This window comes from Saccopteryx leptura, chromosome 2 (assembly GCF_036850995.1).
Source record: "Saccopteryx leptura isolate mSacLep1 chromosome 2, mSacLep1_pri_phased_curated, whole genome shotgun sequence".
NCBI classification, from domain to species: domain Eukaryota; kingdom Metazoa; phylum Chordata; class Mammalia; order Chiroptera; family Emballonuridae; genus Saccopteryx; species Saccopteryx leptura.
The window spans coordinates 310,394,248-310,411,089 of NC_089504.1; the positions used below are offsets into that span (position 1 = coordinate 310,394,248).

Here is a 16,842-nt window from a genome sequence, read left to right on the forward strand (position 1 = left end):
ACAATGGGGTCATGTCAGTGATCTCACGCTCAAGCCGGAACCTCAGGGTTTTGAACCTGGGTTCTCAGCATGCCAGGCTGATGCTCTATTCACTATGCCATTGCCTGGTCAGGCAGGAGCCATAAATGTACTAATAAATGTAAATCTTGTTCATTTTTGAAGTAAATCTTAAGAAAACTAGGTTGAAAATGAGTTCTTGCTATTAATTGTACCAGGAAAAATATAGACGAAGAGATTACTATAATTTAATTTTTTAGTTCATAAGTACTTTTAAGTTTTAAAAGTTTAAAGATGGGCATAGCAGCATTAATTGAAACCTCAAATTCTCTTATGATTCTCAACTTAAACTACAAGTTTAATTCTACTGTGGCATATTCTTATACCTCAAGGTTAAGGAACCCAAGGATTATGAATATGTTGGAAAATGTACAAGAAAATGCAAATTATTGGTATCACCATAATTTGTTGTTATGGGTACATGAGGGTTGGGAAAGAAGACATTTGAATCATGAGTCTTTGCTTTATGTTCATTGCTGAGAAAATGTTTATGTGTGAATTATTGAAGAACTTAGTTTGGTTTTCTATTGTTGTATAATAACAATATTATACATATAACAATGGTAGTGGCATTAGAGACATTTTATTAGCTAACCATTTTATTAGTTAGCAGTTCTGCAATCTGAGCTGAGTTCAGCTGGATGGTTCTTCTTGCCTCATTCAGCTGGCAGAATGACTACGGTCTAGACCCAGCTGAGATACTGGAATGGCTGGGTTTTTCAAACTCTGTGTTTCTTCTCAGGACCCCTCTCCATGTGACCATTCCTTCTCCATGTGACCTCTCTACAAATTCTCTCCAGTACTTTAGCTGGCATTTGTGTATTGCAGCTCTGGGCTCCAAGACACAACAGGGAAATTGGACCTTCTTAATTCTTAGACTTGGAACTGGCACACTTCTGCCATATTCCTTTGGTTAAGACAAGTCATAGGTACAGCCTAGATTCATGAGGTGGGAACTTCACAAGAGCGCGAATCATTGAGACTTGTATCAGACCGCTGCTGCCCTCATGATGCGAAATGGTTATACCTAGAATGTTGCTGAAAACAAAGTATATATGAAATTACAGTATTCAAGTGATTTATTGTGATGCTGATGAAAGAACTGCATTAAGTTTTATTTCAAAAGATAAATGTGAAATTATGCTGCCTTTACGCTTTAGGTTATGCAATGTTCAAAGCTGATATCACCTAGCTTTTGTCTGTCCTATTGATTTGAATATTCATCTTGCTTCAACTTTAGTGGAAATATTCTGAGCCTTCCTGCTGAAAAATTGTAATTTTTTTTCTGGGATGTATGTATGTGTGTTTAGGGAGGTGGATGATGGAAATGGCAGGGTGGGGTGGATAAGAATGGCTTACTGACTGTGAGAGATTAGGGGCAGTGTTCAGAATGAGAATGTGTCATCACACCTCTTCCTACTACGGCCTTTATGATGCTGAGTATATTTTATCAATTTCAGAGCCATAACCAGATTGAGAAGATCACAGGTTTGGATAACCTGAGATTCCTGCAGATAGTGGACCTGTCCCACAATATGATCAGTAGTCTTCAGGGCTTGGAGGATCACAACTTCCTGGAGGTGATCAACCTAGAGCAAAATAAGGTAATGCCTGCTTTCAAGTGTGCCGGTTTTAGTGTGACATTAAGAAGACATGTTAGGACCCATGATTGATTGGTTGCTCACAGACTGTCACATTCGGTGCCAGCTTAGAAATGTCATTCTAGAAAACTTCCTAGAGCAAGAGTTAAAGAAAGACTATTAAAAAAAGATAAATCCTTAATAATTTTTAATTTTTGATAATTTGATGATTCCTAATTATGTTGTTTTAAAAGTTTCAACTGCAACAAAATGGACATGACTTTTTTCCCCCCTATTTTCCAAGTGAGAGGAGGGGAGATAGACTCCTGTATGTGCCCTGATCAGGATCCACCCAGCACCCGCTGTCTGGACTGATGTTGTGTCCATCTGGGTCCATGCTTGAAACCGAGCTGTTTTTAGCACCTGAGGCAGAGGCTTCACAGAGCCATCCTCAACACCCAGGGCCAATGTGCTCGAACCAATCAAGCTATGGCTGTAGGAGGAGAAGACAAAGAGAGAGAGAGACAGACAGACAGACAGACAGAAAGGGGAGAGGTGGAGAAGCAGATGGTTCTTTCTCCTGTGTGCTCTGTCTGGGAATCGAACCCAGGACATCCACATGCTGGACCAACACTCTCCCACTGAGCCAACTGGCCAGGGCATGACTTTCTAAAGTAAATATTTGTGTGAAATTTCATTTAAAAAGATAGCATTAGGAATGCTGGAAATTTCAAAGCAGGGAAACTGTAGCCATGAGAAGAGCCTCAGGCTGGTGTTGCCCATTTAAAGCAGAGGCACTGGAATGGAATTCTTAGATTGCATTGATAACAACAGTGTGTATTTCCGATCTGTGTGAGATAGGAATTGGACTTATCACATTTCTATATCTGGCTTTAAGTGTGCACATTGGGTTACAGATTATATAAATTGACTTTCACTCTTAATTTTGCTTTACTTTTAATAAAGCAGTTGCACTTCTAATCATGGTTCATTAAGTTGGTACCTATAGCTGATTTCTTACGCAGTAAGATCTACATTGCCATTTTATTCATATCGAGTACTTCATCACATGTTTGGAAAAGATTTCATAGGGAAGTTGGATGTTTATTTCTTCTTGAAGATGAGAAGTGTGGCTGACCCTGAAGGAGACCTTGGTCCTACTTGGGGTGAGATGTGATATTGTGGGGACGTTGCTCTCTTCAACTGTGATGATGCTTATCAGTTCTGTCTAGGACTGTTTCTTCCAGTGAATTTCTATCATCTGTTAGGTTTTTAAAAATCCAGAAAAGGTAGGCTTTTTTTTGGGAACAAGTGGGTATTTAATTACAGACAGAACTGTTTTTCCTTGCTCTCATTTGATTTGTACCTTAAGTTGTTATGCCAACTTCTAAAGCTAATTCTAATGCACTTTTGTTCATTGTGCTATGTGTCTTATGAAGTCAGGATACTGCCGCTATCATATGATTTTAGTATCTATTTTATGAAATTGCCATTAACATGATTCTCACGTCTATATAGGGAATGTTGGAAAGGTGGCACGCACTCATTTAATCCCAATTCAGTGTACCTCAGGATTCAGGAAAAGCAGTGATGGTAATACTAATAATAATTGTCATAAAATAATTGTGATACTCTTTGAATACTTATGTCCAAGGCACTGTTCTAAGCACCTGACATTTAGCTCATTTAATCCTTATTATATAACCCTATTATCGCTGTTTTGTAGATGAAGAAACTGGGGCACAGAGAGGTTAAGTAACTTGTCCAAAGTTATTTAGCAAAGAGCAGAGTCAGGATTTAAATATAGACTGGTTTACTTCTAGAGTGAGTGTTCTTTTTTCTTTTAAGATTTTATTTATTGACTTTAGAAAGAGGATAGAGAGAAAGAAAGTGGGGGAGCAGCGGGAAACATCAACTCTTAGTAGTTGCTTCTTGTATGTGCCTTGCCCGGGCAAGCCCGGGGTTTCGAACTCGTGACCTCAGTATTCCAGGTCAACGCTGTATCCACTGCGCCGCCACAGGTCAGGCTAGAGTCAGTGTTCTTAATCTTGCAGGATAATAGAGTAAATGAAATGCTAATGACCCTCCTTTCAGAAAAACGGGTGGTATAAATTCTCTAGAAGAGTGTTTTCTGATACAAGTACAATGTATATGCAATTTTAAATTTTCTAGTAGCCACAATAAAGAGCTAAAAAGAAACAGATGAAGTTAATTTTAATGAGATGTTCTATTCAGCTGAGCACAGCCAAAATATTATCATTCCAATGTGTAATCTACATAAAAATAGATGAGTTATTTTTATGTTCTGTTGCTTCACACTGAGCTTTTGGCACTTGTGTATATTTGGCACTGCCGTATGTTTTGACCCATCCTAGCCACAGTCCACGTGCCAAGTTGCCACTCGTGGCTGGGAACTAACATGCCGGATAGCGCTGGTCTAGAAAGACCTCAGTAATATATTGCTCTCTTCCGTTTCAAGAGACTTTCTAAATCACATTTGAAAAAAGTTTAAGGGAAAGAGTGAGTGAAGAAAGGAGTTTATAATTTTCAAATATGAGACTCTATTAAAAAAAAGAAAAAACAAAAATGTGGCCACATTTCCCAAAGGTGGGGTCCTTTGCAATAATTAGGTTCATAACAATGACACTGTTCTCTGGTTCCCCCATGGGCAGGTTGGGGAGCAACTAGCAGCACTTTGAAATATTCTTTGAACCATCCAAAGATTTCCTCAGAGACTTCTCCAGCACTACTGAGACTGCTACCTATCAGGAGTGGAAAATGTATTGTTTAAAAGAAACATTACCTAGCTGTTGCTTCTCATGTGATTGATTTGATGTTATGAATGTTGTTTTATTGGGAGCGCTTTCATCGGTATTATTTACTTGGTTTTGGCTGTTGAAACGTTGCTGTGCTTAACATGATTATTTAACCGTCTCTTTTAAGTTCCTTTGCAAATGTTTATCAGCAGCAGCTGATGTGAGGGTCTTTGTCACTGTCAACTCTATCGTCCTCATTCGATTGGATGTCATTTCTAACATTTAAAACTTATCCCCAAAATGTCTTCTCCTCATCCTCTTCTTAAATTGATTTTATCTGAGTGACACAGGTTAACATAATTATATGGGTTTCAGGTGTCCATATATTGTGTGTCCCCCCCCAAGTCCCCCAAATGTCAGCTCTATTATAACCTTAGTCTTGTCTTCTAGAAGCAAGATAGTGGTCTGGGAGTTACTTAGAGAGTGTTGTTTGACTTTTCTGATACTTAGTGTCATTATTTCATAAATTTCTGTCTGTCTATAAAGAAAAACTTTAACAGCCCCCATTAAGTCTGGAAGATAAGACTTGGTAAGCATGGTCTAGAAGTAAATGGCAAAAGAAAAAAGAGTCATCTCAACTACTTTCCCTGAGAAGGCAAAGCTGCAGGCATCTGGAGGGCGGAGCAGCTAACGGGAGCAGAGGAGGTTTGAGAGGAGAGGCAGACTCGAATCTGGAGATCAGCTCTGCTGGTGTGGCATTCCTAGCAGGAGATGACTGAACTCCCCTTAAGAATGTCACCTTCTTGGTAGTGTTTCACTATAGGTGACTTGGGGCGCTGTGTTGGCACACCAACTGTGATCTTCTGTGATACACATAGCCTGGGGACTTGGCTTTTAAGGAGAGAAGACATACAGGAGGGCGGGTCTGCTGGGGGTGCGGGACATGCTGCTGACTCAGCAGCCTAGGGAGCTGGAAGCCAGGCTACGCCACACTGTCTCCCTCGGCCCCACCAGCCTCATCCTGCCTTTGGAAGGATGGAGGGGGGGCGTGGCTGGATTCCTCTCATTTGACTCTGGAAAGACCAATGATCCCAGCTGACATCTTAGTGCTTACATAGTTGTGTGTGGTTCACAATCATTCTGTTCATGCCGTTTGTAACACTTGATGGGGATGTTCCATGTCAATCACCGTAGCTCTTACCGTCTAAATTGGGTGCATGGTGTTTTTCTTATGTGACTGTACCATGACTGTCACGTAATGATGGAGCTTTTAGGAATTTAGAACATTTTTAACTTTTGCTAAAACCATTAGAGCATTCTTGTATCTAATGTCTGCCTGTCTGATTATTTCTTCAGCTGGTTCATAGCTCATGCAATTTTTTTTAAAGTTTGCTTACTGATTTTTAGAGAGAGAGAGAGAGAGAGAGAGAGAGAGAGAGAAGTGGGGGGGGGGCGAATGGGAAGCATCAACTCATAGTAGTTGCTTCTCGTATGTGCCTTGACCGGACAAGCCTGGGGGCTTCGAACCGGCAACCTCAGCAAAAATTCAGTGTCTATATTTGCAATGAAATTATAATTAGGTTAAGTACCAGAACCTTAAGTGAAAGTGTTTGTCTTTAGTGGAAAATTCAGGCAGTGCTGCAACCCAAGCTCTGTCCCTGGTCAAATTAAAGACCCGTTTGTTCCCTGACTTTTAAAGGTTGTGAAATTTAGCCTACACAGAAGAGAGCATAGCACATAACTATACAGTTGAATCCAAAATTTTAAGGTGAACAGCTGTGTAACACCCATGTTGAGACATGTCAGACAATTTCCATTTTTATCTTTCCTTAAAATAATTATCTCACTAAAAATAAAAATGACAGTCACACATGTACAGCAGTAAGAAGGCTCTGCCCGTCCCCAGACGAAGAGTGCTGAGGAGGCGACTGGGAACGGGGGCCAGGAAGGCTGGGGCCGTGGGGAGGAACAGGAAACCTTGGCGTGCATTTTTCACACTATTTCTCTGATTCCGTGTAATATTTTATTTTGTTCTTTAAATAAACATGGCCGAGATGAGGAGCGCCTCCCTATTCTCTAGCCAGAGAGAAAATATGGCCGTGTGTTCATGGGCATTAATTCCCTTGTTCTGTGAAACTTTGTGGGATCCTTGTTAAAAAAAAAGATTCAACAGAGAAATTTTTTTTTTTAATTTAGACAATTAAATTTAACAAGGTGACATTGGTCAACCAATTTTTAAAATAAGTCAGATTTAAAGGATCCAAAGTATCCCCTCTTCTGCATGCTTCATATTATCTTTGGGCATTCAGTCAGCGGGTGATACTGTTTCTTTGGTCGACAGGTTGCGGAGCTGGGGGAACTAGAATACATTGAAAATCTGCCTCTCCTCCGAGTTCTCAATCTCCTAAGAAATCCAATTCAGGTAAGAGATCAATTCTCTTGGGACGGGGGTGAGGGCTTTCTTGGAACGTTTGACGAAGAACATCAGGAACGGGAATACAGTGTGTTTATCTTCCTTCTTGGTCTCTTGGGAAGCAATTAGAAGTGTTGAGCAAGGTAAGCAGTCTGTGCACCATGGTCAGTGGAACTGTCGCCTGCCATTGTCTGTTCTGTGTGGTTACTTGTGAGTCAGCCCAGGTGGTGCTAATGATGACGGGAGAGCTATGAACACCATGAAATGATGTCCTTTTATTGTAGAAATTGCACAATGCTGAGGGTGTGGACAGAATATGGTTCCTATTTGATGACAGGTGAAGCAAAGTCTAAGATTAGATACCGAAAGTCGTTGTCTGGATATTGTGGTGAAGTAGGTGGTATTGTAAAATGATGATGGGAAAAAAATAAGTATTTCGCATGGATTCTTCACATCTGAGATTCACATCTGGGACTCAGGCCCTCTCTTCTCCATTGATAGATCCTTTCTCCTGGCCATTGTCCCTCCCCTTTGTACTTTTGTCCTTCCTTCTGCTTTTCTATCTCTGCCCTTCACTTACCTTTCTATAGACTCTTGAATTTGTATGTATCTCTGAGTACCTTTGTTTTTGTCTCTTCATCAATATGTCTGGACAGGCCCCCTAAAACTAAATTAAAAGTGAAAATAAGATTAAAAAATAAAAGCAACCCTTGGTGTGGGAACAGTGGCAGGCAATTTAAAAGCAGCTCTGGGAAAGAAGCCAGCAGGGCTTGAAGTGGCCGTCACTCCGTTCTGATCCACAAGGGCTGTGTAATCACTTATGGCACATTCTCCTCTATGAAATGAATCATTCACTAATACCTTTCCCTTCAAAGAGAGGTAGCTTCAGAATACAAAACACTGTCATTATATTTTTAAAAGGTAGATGATTCTCACACAGCAAATGGTAGGGAGGAATAAGAAATTCATTCCATAAATGAATATCATTTTATTATTGTGGAACAGATTCATAATAAATGATACAAATTAATACAAAAGAAAACAAAGTCATTCATAAATAAATGACAAAGTAATAATGATGTTTCGTTATTCGCAACAATGAAACTCTGGAGTTAGAACAGCATTGTTTTTCAACCAGTGTCCTGCAGGAATTTTAAAACAAGCAATACCTGACTAGTCAGTGATACTGACCTCTTTTCCCTTAGATTGTCAAATAAAAGCATGACAACAGCCAACACAACAGTAGCTGTCTGGTGTGAATGCACTGTCTTGAACCATAAATGTATAGGTCGTATAACAGAGTTGCAGCTGTTGGTCACGTTGCATAATAAGGTTGCATCTGATTGGTTAATTCTTGGTACCAGAAATCCTTATGTACAAGTATAGGCACCTGATTTTTTAAAGAAAAAAATTCACTTTGGAACAAAAACAGTAGGTAATTACTATTATTATTTTGTTTTGTAACTCAATCAAAGAGACTTTTTTTTTTTTTTTCTTTTTTGGGGGTCAAATTGGCAAAAAATATACATTTTTTGGCATGCCTCAGGATTTTTGTAATAGTTTATGTGTGCTGTGAGATGAAAAAGGTTGACAATCACAGAGTTAGAAGATAGGGTTTGAATCCCTGACCATGGAACCTTAGGTGAAAGGCTTCACCTTTCTGAGGCTTGGTTGGTTTTCTCTTTAGAAATGAAGAGAATCAATCATAGCTGGCCTGCTTATCTCACAGAGAGATGAGCAGGATCGCACGTTTGAAGAGCTTTATAAGTTGCAAAGCACAGTATGCATTTGAGCTGTTAATATCAGGGGGTTGGTAAGTGTGAAAATGTAGAGCCCTATGGTGGTGTGTGTGTGTGTGTGTGTGTGTGTGTGTGTGTGTGTGTGTGTGTGTGTGTGTATGAATGAATGACGGGTACTAGATGACAGACCAATGCTCATGAAAGTAGAATGTTGGTGCTCTCAATAATTTAGGGCAAATGAAGGCAACTGAACAATCCTTTTGCTATTTTAAATAGGAAAAATCTGAATATTGGTTCTTCATCATTTTTATGTTGCTCCGATTAACAGAATTAGATCAGAAGAAAATTAAAGTGGAAGAAAAGGTATGTAATCGTATTATTTCTTTTACGTGTTAATAAGCTGAAAAACTTATGCTGTCTGTTGCTGCAGGCCCAGTATAATCAATGAATGATACACATAATTAATTTACAACGTGGAGATTAAGTATTTGTTTCAGGAGTGTTCCCTTGTCCCGGGGTCAGTCTGTTTAACCTTCTGCAAAGCTGAACATCAGCCCAAATTCAGAAGCAGCCTCATTCCATTTACATAGGCCGGCAGCCTATGTCAGACTCTTAATTTAGATAACTGTCATGTTTGGGAGGTATGTCATCCTACATGTTACTCTAAAAATTCATTTCATAATGAAATGTATTATACTGTCATTCTACCATATACTCAAGAGGTATTCCAGTGAATCACTGCTCTGCTATTTTAAATCCCTAATTCTATTCTTTACGATAATAATAATTCATCTGTACACACAGTTCCCACGTAACCAGACCTCAAATGCTGGCACCTGCCACCCCACCTCCATACCTGTGCTAGCTGCTTTGTCTGCTTTCATGACTGGGGACACTTGAAATCTCCACTAATGAGGGACTTCTTACCCTGGGTGTCAATTTGAGATGGGAATGAAAACGGATGTAAATATAGAGAGAGGCCGACATTCGTCTAATACTCCATTTCACAAATACCTTCCTGACATCTTGGTCAAAAATAGTTATAGATAGGAATCTGTTATTATTCACACACTCAAAGGTGCTTATTGGATTTCTCTTTCCCTTTAATGTTTTGTGCAGGGAATGTAATTCAAAACTATGGATTAAAGAAAAGTGTGGCAGACATCATGTAGTTAGAGGGATGACAGAAACAAGGGGTGAGAGAGCTGTACCTTATGAGGAAAAGGCCCATATCTTCGAACAGAGAAAGTTATGCTCAAAGAGGTGGAGGTTTTGGTAGAATTTGAGATAACCGAAATACTTCCTGCTGAGATGACATGAGTAAATATTCCTGCAGCATCAACGACCTGGAATCTAGAACTATGAATTTTATTTCTTATACTAAAAGTTAGATGTTTACTGTGTTAAAAGTAATCTTGCCTGACCAGGTGGTGGCGCAGTGGATAGAGTGTCGGACTGGGATGCAGAGGACCCAGGTTTGAAACCCTGAGGGTGCCGGCTTGAGTGTGGGCTCATCTGGCTTGAGCATGGGCTTACCAGCTTGAGTGAGGGGTCACTAGCTTGAGTGTGGGATCATAAACGTGACCCCATGGTCACTGGCTTGAGCCTAAAGGTTGCTGGCTTGAAGCCCAAGGTTGCTGGCTTGAGCAAGGGGGTCACTTGCTCTACTGTAACCTCCCGATCAAGGCACATATGAGAAAGCAATCACTGAACAACTAAGGAACTGCAACAAAGACTAGATGCTTCTCATCTCTCTCCCTTCCGGTCTGTCCCTATCTGTTCCTCTCTCCAACTCTGTCTCTATTTAAAAAAAAAAAAAAAAAAGGTAATCTTGAACTTTAGAGGTTTTTTTGTTTAGTTTTCTTTTTCTTTCTTTTCTTTTCTTTTTTTTTTTTTTTGCTTTTTCCCTCCCAAACCAGGGAGTATAAAGAAGTAGGTGACCAAGGGACTCCAGCTCAATATTTTGAAATAATGATAATCATTTAGGTCTCAGGGAAGTTAGAGTAGACGTGAAGATGGAGCATGAAGATTCACAAGCACGTCCTAAATATTTTCTCTACCTGGTTGCACATCGGTACTGCTTCATTAAAGAAAACTGAAGCCTGTGTGCCTTATAGAAATGAAACTCATTATCTTTTTGCATGTCTAATTCTGGAAAAGGTTGTGGCAATAAATAAATACAACCCTCCCCCGGAAGCGGTTGCGGTCCAAGATCACTTGACCCATGTTGTCAACAGCATGATGCAGCCTCAGAGGATCTTTGACAGGTAGGTGTTCACTGGGGATTCTCAGGGTGAAACTCAGGGCCATGCATGCAGGAGGACCTCCTCTTTCTCTCAGCCTTCCATCTTGCCACCTATTTCTTTCTTACCTTGTCAAAGGGGCCACGTCTTTATTTGATAGGCGGCGTTGGCTCAGTTATAGCGTATCATCACGTGCTTGAACAGGGGCTCTCTCGGTGTTTTCCCAAGTGTGGTGGTGAGTGGGTTCATCTCCCCTCTCTCATCTGTCCCCTGAATAGTGGCCAGCCTGTGACATAGGATGGTGCAATAATAATAATGATTGAAAAGAGCTTGTCAGGTTATTTGTTTTTCACTGTAGGATAGAACCACAGATGATTGTGATCATTTCTGTCCGTTGTAAATTTCTCCTGAGCTGTGAGTAAATGCTAGATACCCCTGCCGAAGAGCATCCCATGGATGCAGATTATTAGAGCATCCCTCCACGAGCACCCAGCTAGCCCCCTGGGAACCTGAAAAGGTCTTTTCTAATGATTGCACTCGGAGCAGCCGCCCAGCTTGGTTGAACACATGAATAGTCTCTCACCTCCAAGTTCGAAGACGGTTTCTCCTTTTCTTTTTAAACAGTCTGTCAGAGCAGATGGCCACTTGTGCTCTAAGTATAATGTAGAAATCCTATCGATACCCAAAGGCGTTTTAAAAATACTTGTAAGATCTCTTGCTTATAAATGGCTTCTTTTCCTCGTGTGCTGTTTGCTCCCTGGTTGGTTGGTTTCCCACAGAGAGCAAAATGTTTTATTTTGCATCCAGGACATGATTTTTTACGTGTAATTTAATAATACAGACATCGGCAGTTTTATATATTTACAGTCACCCTCTAGGTGAAACAATTTATCATTTATTTGCATACATCTGGAAAAGCACATTTGATTTTTTAAAAAGAGTGTTTATGTCCTCATTGTATTTCTAGAATTTTTAGATTATGAAGCTCACTGGTGGTTTCATGCTTTAGGGCACGTTTATATAAAATTATGTATCAAAGAAATTTACCAGTGTCCGATGAACACATATTTCATGATCATTTCTGGCTGTCAAGCAGATTAGAGCCAATGGCCAGGCAGCCCCTATGGTCCCGGACGGAGCAGTGTTCAGAGTGACAGACTGGTGGAGGCAGGAGCAGGCCTGGCACTGCCCCGCCCCCTCTGGTCTCTGGCAGCCCCTGACTCTTGACTTTGAGACTGTTATGCTGCATTTGGGGGGAAATCACTGTCCCCTTTCCCGCCATGATCTGGGTGAGGATATAGTATTAGAATGACCCAGCAGAACCTTGACTCTGGCCTAGAGGACACTAACAGCTTCTTGTTCTCTGGAATGACAAAGTTCTTCAGCCTTGTCCTGTACAAGCCCTGTCCAAACTTTGGCATCATCCATTTCTCCAAGAAGCCCTGGTTTGTTTTAATGAGAAATAGTATTTTTCAGTCATGGTCTGAGTGTTTGAGATAATTTGCTATTGGGTTGGTCATTGTTTCTAGGCCTTGTAGTGGACAGAACTAGGAATATATTTATTTTCCTCCTCCCTTCCTTCCTTCCCCCCTTCCCTACTTCCCCTCTTCCATACTTTCCCCTTTTCCCTCTATTCTTGTATTCATCTATTCTGTCTATCCTATTTGTACCTGTCTACATCCAATCTGTTTATAGCTATCTATAGCTAGATAGTTCTATCTGTATCAATCTATAGACAGATGATAAAATACCTCCTCCATTCATATTGATACTTGCAATTCAATTTCAAGACTACAGCCAAGCTTTTCCTGAACCTGTCTATTACATCTGCATCTCCTTTTCTCCCACATCAAGGACACAGGATGAAATTAGAATATCCCATAATTACTCTTTCTATAAAGTCCCACACTGTACCACAACAGTAACAGAATCCCAATGCTAACACTACTGCCACCATGATTACTTAAGCATTGAAAATATATTTTGCTTATACTCTTCCCAATACCCTCCCCCATTTTCATTATGGTAAATTATATGTAACAAAATTTGCTGCTATAACCATTTTAAAGTGTACAGTTTGGTGACATTAACTATTCTCACAATGTTATGCAACCATCATCACCATCTATTTCCAAAACTTAGTTATCACCCCAGACTCTGTAACAATAACCCCATTCTCTGCTACTCCCAGACCCTGGTAATGTCTAATCTACTTTCTTTCTCGATGAATTTGCCTATTGTATATATTTTATATAAATGTCAATCACCCATTTAAAAATAGTGTACTGTATTTATATCGTCAGAACGTATATCCATCACATCCTGCACACTCTTCTTTGCTGTCATTTAGTCTTGGTTCTGCAGGTAACTGCATATTTATTGCTCACTTCCAGACCTTACATTGATGTCTCTTGAGTCATTTTGGTTGTATGAAGCTTGGTGTCTAATAGATTCTTTATGAAGGTCTCTGGGATCAGTATCCCTTGTGAATAATATTCTCTGCCCTTCTTATTGAAAATCATTTTTGCTATAGTATAAAAAGTCCACACTTTATCCTTTTTTCCTTGAATATATTAAAGACATGACTTCGTTTTATTTTAATACAAAATATTGATGTCAGAAACCTGATGACCATTTGATTTTCTTTCCCTCACAAGTTGTGTGCTCTCTCTTTTTCTAGCTGAACAATTTTTCTTTTCATTTTAAGTCTACCAATTTTGCTAGCCTGGTCTTGGTATTCACCATTCTGGGCTAATATTCTCAGGGACGGTGTGTTCTTTCACAATGTCTAGTGTTTGTGTTTTTTTTCTTTGTTATTTCAGGAAGATTTTCTTAACTCACAGCCTCTCATAGCTATTCTGTTCTTTTGCTTTGGTTTCTATTTCAGAAAGAAGATTTCCTTTGCCTATTTTAATATTGGTTACTTTCAAAATTTTCTTACCTTTTATCACTAACAAATTATTTGGAGAAAATTTTAGATTCATATGCAACTATAAGAAGTAATACAGAAAGATTGTATGACTCTTTCCCAGCTTCCCCCAGTGGTAAGATCTTGCATAGCTATAGTAGAATATCAAAACCTGGAAACAGACATTGACGCAACCCGCCCACCTTACCGAAATTCGCCGCTCTGGCATGCACTCGCATGTGCGTTTAACTCTGTGCAATTTTATCACACATGTAGACTTGTATGAGCAGCACTGCAGTCAAGATTACAGAAGCCCTGGCTGGTTGGCTCAGCGGTAGAGCGTCGGCCTAGCGTGCGGAGGACCCGGGTTTGATTCCCGGCCAGGGCACACAGGAGAAGCGCCCATTTGCTTCTCCACCCCTCCGCCGCGCTTTCCTCTCTGTCTCTTTCTCCCCTCCCGCAGCCAAGGCTCCATTGGAGCAAAAATGGCCCGGGCGCTGGGGATGGCTCTGTGGCCTCTACCTCAGGCGCTGGAGTGGCTCTGGTCGCAACATGGCATCGCCCAGGATGGGCAGAGCATCGCCCCCTGGTGGGCAGAGCGTGGCCCCATGGTGGGCGTGCCGGGTGGATCCCAGTGGGGCGCATGCGGGAGTCTGTCTGACTGTCTCTCCCTGTTTCCAGCTTCAGAAAAATGAAAAAAAAAAAAAAAAAAAGATTACAGAAGAGTTTTGTCACAGGATCCCTGTGCTTCCCTTCCGTAGCCACGGCCACCTCCCTCTTTCTCGTCATCCCTAACCTCCGGCAACCAATAATCTGTTCCCCATTTGTATAAGGTTGCCATTTCAAGAATTCTGTAGACATGGAATGACACGATATATGACCTTTGGTGTTGGTCCTCAGGCTCGTCCCCTGGGGATGCATCCACGTTGTTGGATGTGTCAGCAGTTCATTCTTTGTGACTGTTGAGGAGCAGTCCCTGTTGTGGGTGCTGCTCAGCTGGTCTAGCGATTCACTTGCACTGGTTCCGGTGTCTGGCTGTTACAAACACAGTGGCTGTGGACATTTGTGGATGGGCCTTTGCACACATGCGGTTCCAGCCTGCCAGCTTCCCGGGGACACCCCCTGGCTGTCCAGGGTGCCGTATTCTCAGAGCTGTCGGAGGCTGCCTCGTTGCTTCCCCTCCTCCTCCTGCGCAGATCTGTGGGTCATGGGGATGCCTGCCACCTGGCTCGTTATACACATCTTCCATGATCCTTTGCTCTCGACTTTTTCTGTTTTTATGTGGGTACTCAGAGAAACAGAAAAAAAGAATGCCGACACCACTCCCATTCTTCACAGAGTTCACACCTCAGCCATATGTTTACTTAAAATGTTTATAATTAGTGGCACAAGTGGAATCCCAATGCTCCCGCTTAGCAGGTTGCAGGAGATGTTAGTAATAAGCTCGTTCTTTGGTCTGGGCTTTCAGGCCCGATGCTGTGCCCAGATTTCTACGTCAGCTCTTACGTATGAGCTGTTACTCTGAGCAAGTTCATTAGCCTCTCCGTATTTTAGTCTTCACGTGTTAAACGGGGATAATGGTAGAAGTCTCCTCATTAGCTTCCTGTGATAACTAAGTGAGGTCATACTGCAATACTCCCAGGACAGTGCCTGGGCCGTAGTGATTGCTCAGGTAAATTTGAGTTATTATGTTTCTTTGCATATTGGCGCTCTGATTCGGTAGGTATGGACATTAAAGTTGAAGTCTCAGAGGGCTGCCTTCTTTCATTTTGAAATCCTAGGGGGAGTACTGTATTAACCAAGAATTAATGTACTTTATCCTATATTTTCTTTTAAAAGCATTGTTAAGTTAAACTTACACAGATTTGGATTGTACGTGCTGTTATGCCTTGAACATTATTTTTGGCATAGTAAGATGATCAGCTTGCTTATGGAAAGTAAGGCCCTCCTGCTCTCCATAGAGCAGGAGCCTGGGCCTCCATAGAGCAGCAATTTCCCTCTATACACTGCAGATAATAGCTGGGGCTCTATATGGCAGGTGCTCACTGCGGCAGTAATGGAGACTGTGACACAGTCTCCCTCTGCATGCGGTGAGCACGCCGTGTCCCTGGCCAGCCCAGGCCGGTCACTGACTCTGCCCTGTGTTACAGCACCCTTCCCAGCCTGGACACCCCTTACCCCATGCTGGTCTTAGCTGGTCCCGAAGCTTGTGGTAAACGAGAACTCGCCCACCGCCTCTGCAAAGAGCTGAGTGCTTACTTCAGATACGGGTAAGTTTGTGTATCTGGCTGGTAAGACCGCAAAAGGTCGGCTATTGCTGATCAGGGTTATTAATTTCAAGCAAGTTCAAACATCTGCATAGAAGGCTTATCTGCTTCTCTGCCATTTATTGCACTGTGATATATGCTGTATTTTTTTTTTTACTTTAATCTTCCAAATATTTAACGTGAATTCAGTGACAGCCAAAATCACTCTCCAAGGTTGGGAATTACGTGTGTTTTTAACTAAGCATCGTAGCATTAGAACGCGGGCTCATCCTGTTGATGTGCGGTGTGACAGCTCGGATCACAATGTTGTGATGTGTGATGGGCGGGTCTGTGCACCAGTGGCGTGCAACCTGTTCTCGTCTCTGTGGGAAACCATGGTGACATTTTCCACCTGCTTTGTCTCCACTCTGAGCTTCCTCTTTTGAGGCGTATTTCAGGTGGAAGGACAGAGGAGGGACCATGAAAATCTTTCCTGTCCCCCAGGTTAGCACTCAACACCCTGTAAGTTTTCTGGAACAGATATTTCACTGCAGGATTCCCTAATGACCCAGATAAAGTGGAGGGTGTATCCCAAAGTCTAGAGCCATCCAAAAGAAACCTTCCTCTGGGTTTAAAAACTTTTGAAAAGTTTCTAGTTTAGATTCTGATGTAGAATGATCACCGTGGTCTTTTAAACCAGTTTCCTCTTTTTTTATCTATCTCTCTATCTATATCTCTATCTATCTCTCTATCTATATCTATTTTGTACAGCAAAGAAATTACTTTTAGATTCGTGGCGCTTGTCCACGAGCTGAGGCTGTGACTATGAAGATATACAGGACAGAAAAAAAATAAATGCAAACTATTTTCTAATGCTGTAATAGGAAAGTTCCTTCCCTG

At 41.3% G+C, this 16,842-nt stretch overlaps 1 protein-coding gene across 1 annotated transcript in view; it reads left to right on the plus strand.

The window, feature by feature from the left end:
* LOC136393537 (leucine-rich repeat and guanylate kinase domain-containing protein-like) overlaps window positions 1–16,842 on the plus strand; it is a 113,519-nt gene that overhangs the window by 32,427 nt on the left and 64,250 nt on the right. The window contains exons 7-11 of the mRNA XM_066366171.1: window positions 1,518–1,661; window positions 6,735–6,815; window positions 8,822–8,908; window positions 10,706–10,812; window positions 15,847–15,966. Of these exons, the coding sequence (XP_066222268.1) occupies window positions 1,518–1,661; window positions 6,735–6,815; window positions 8,822–8,908; window positions 10,706–10,812; window positions 15,847–15,966 (539 nt within the window). The remainder of the gene's footprint in view (window positions 1–1,517; window positions 1,662–6,734; window positions 6,816–8,821; window positions 8,909–10,705; window positions 10,813–15,846; window positions 15,967–16,842) is intronic.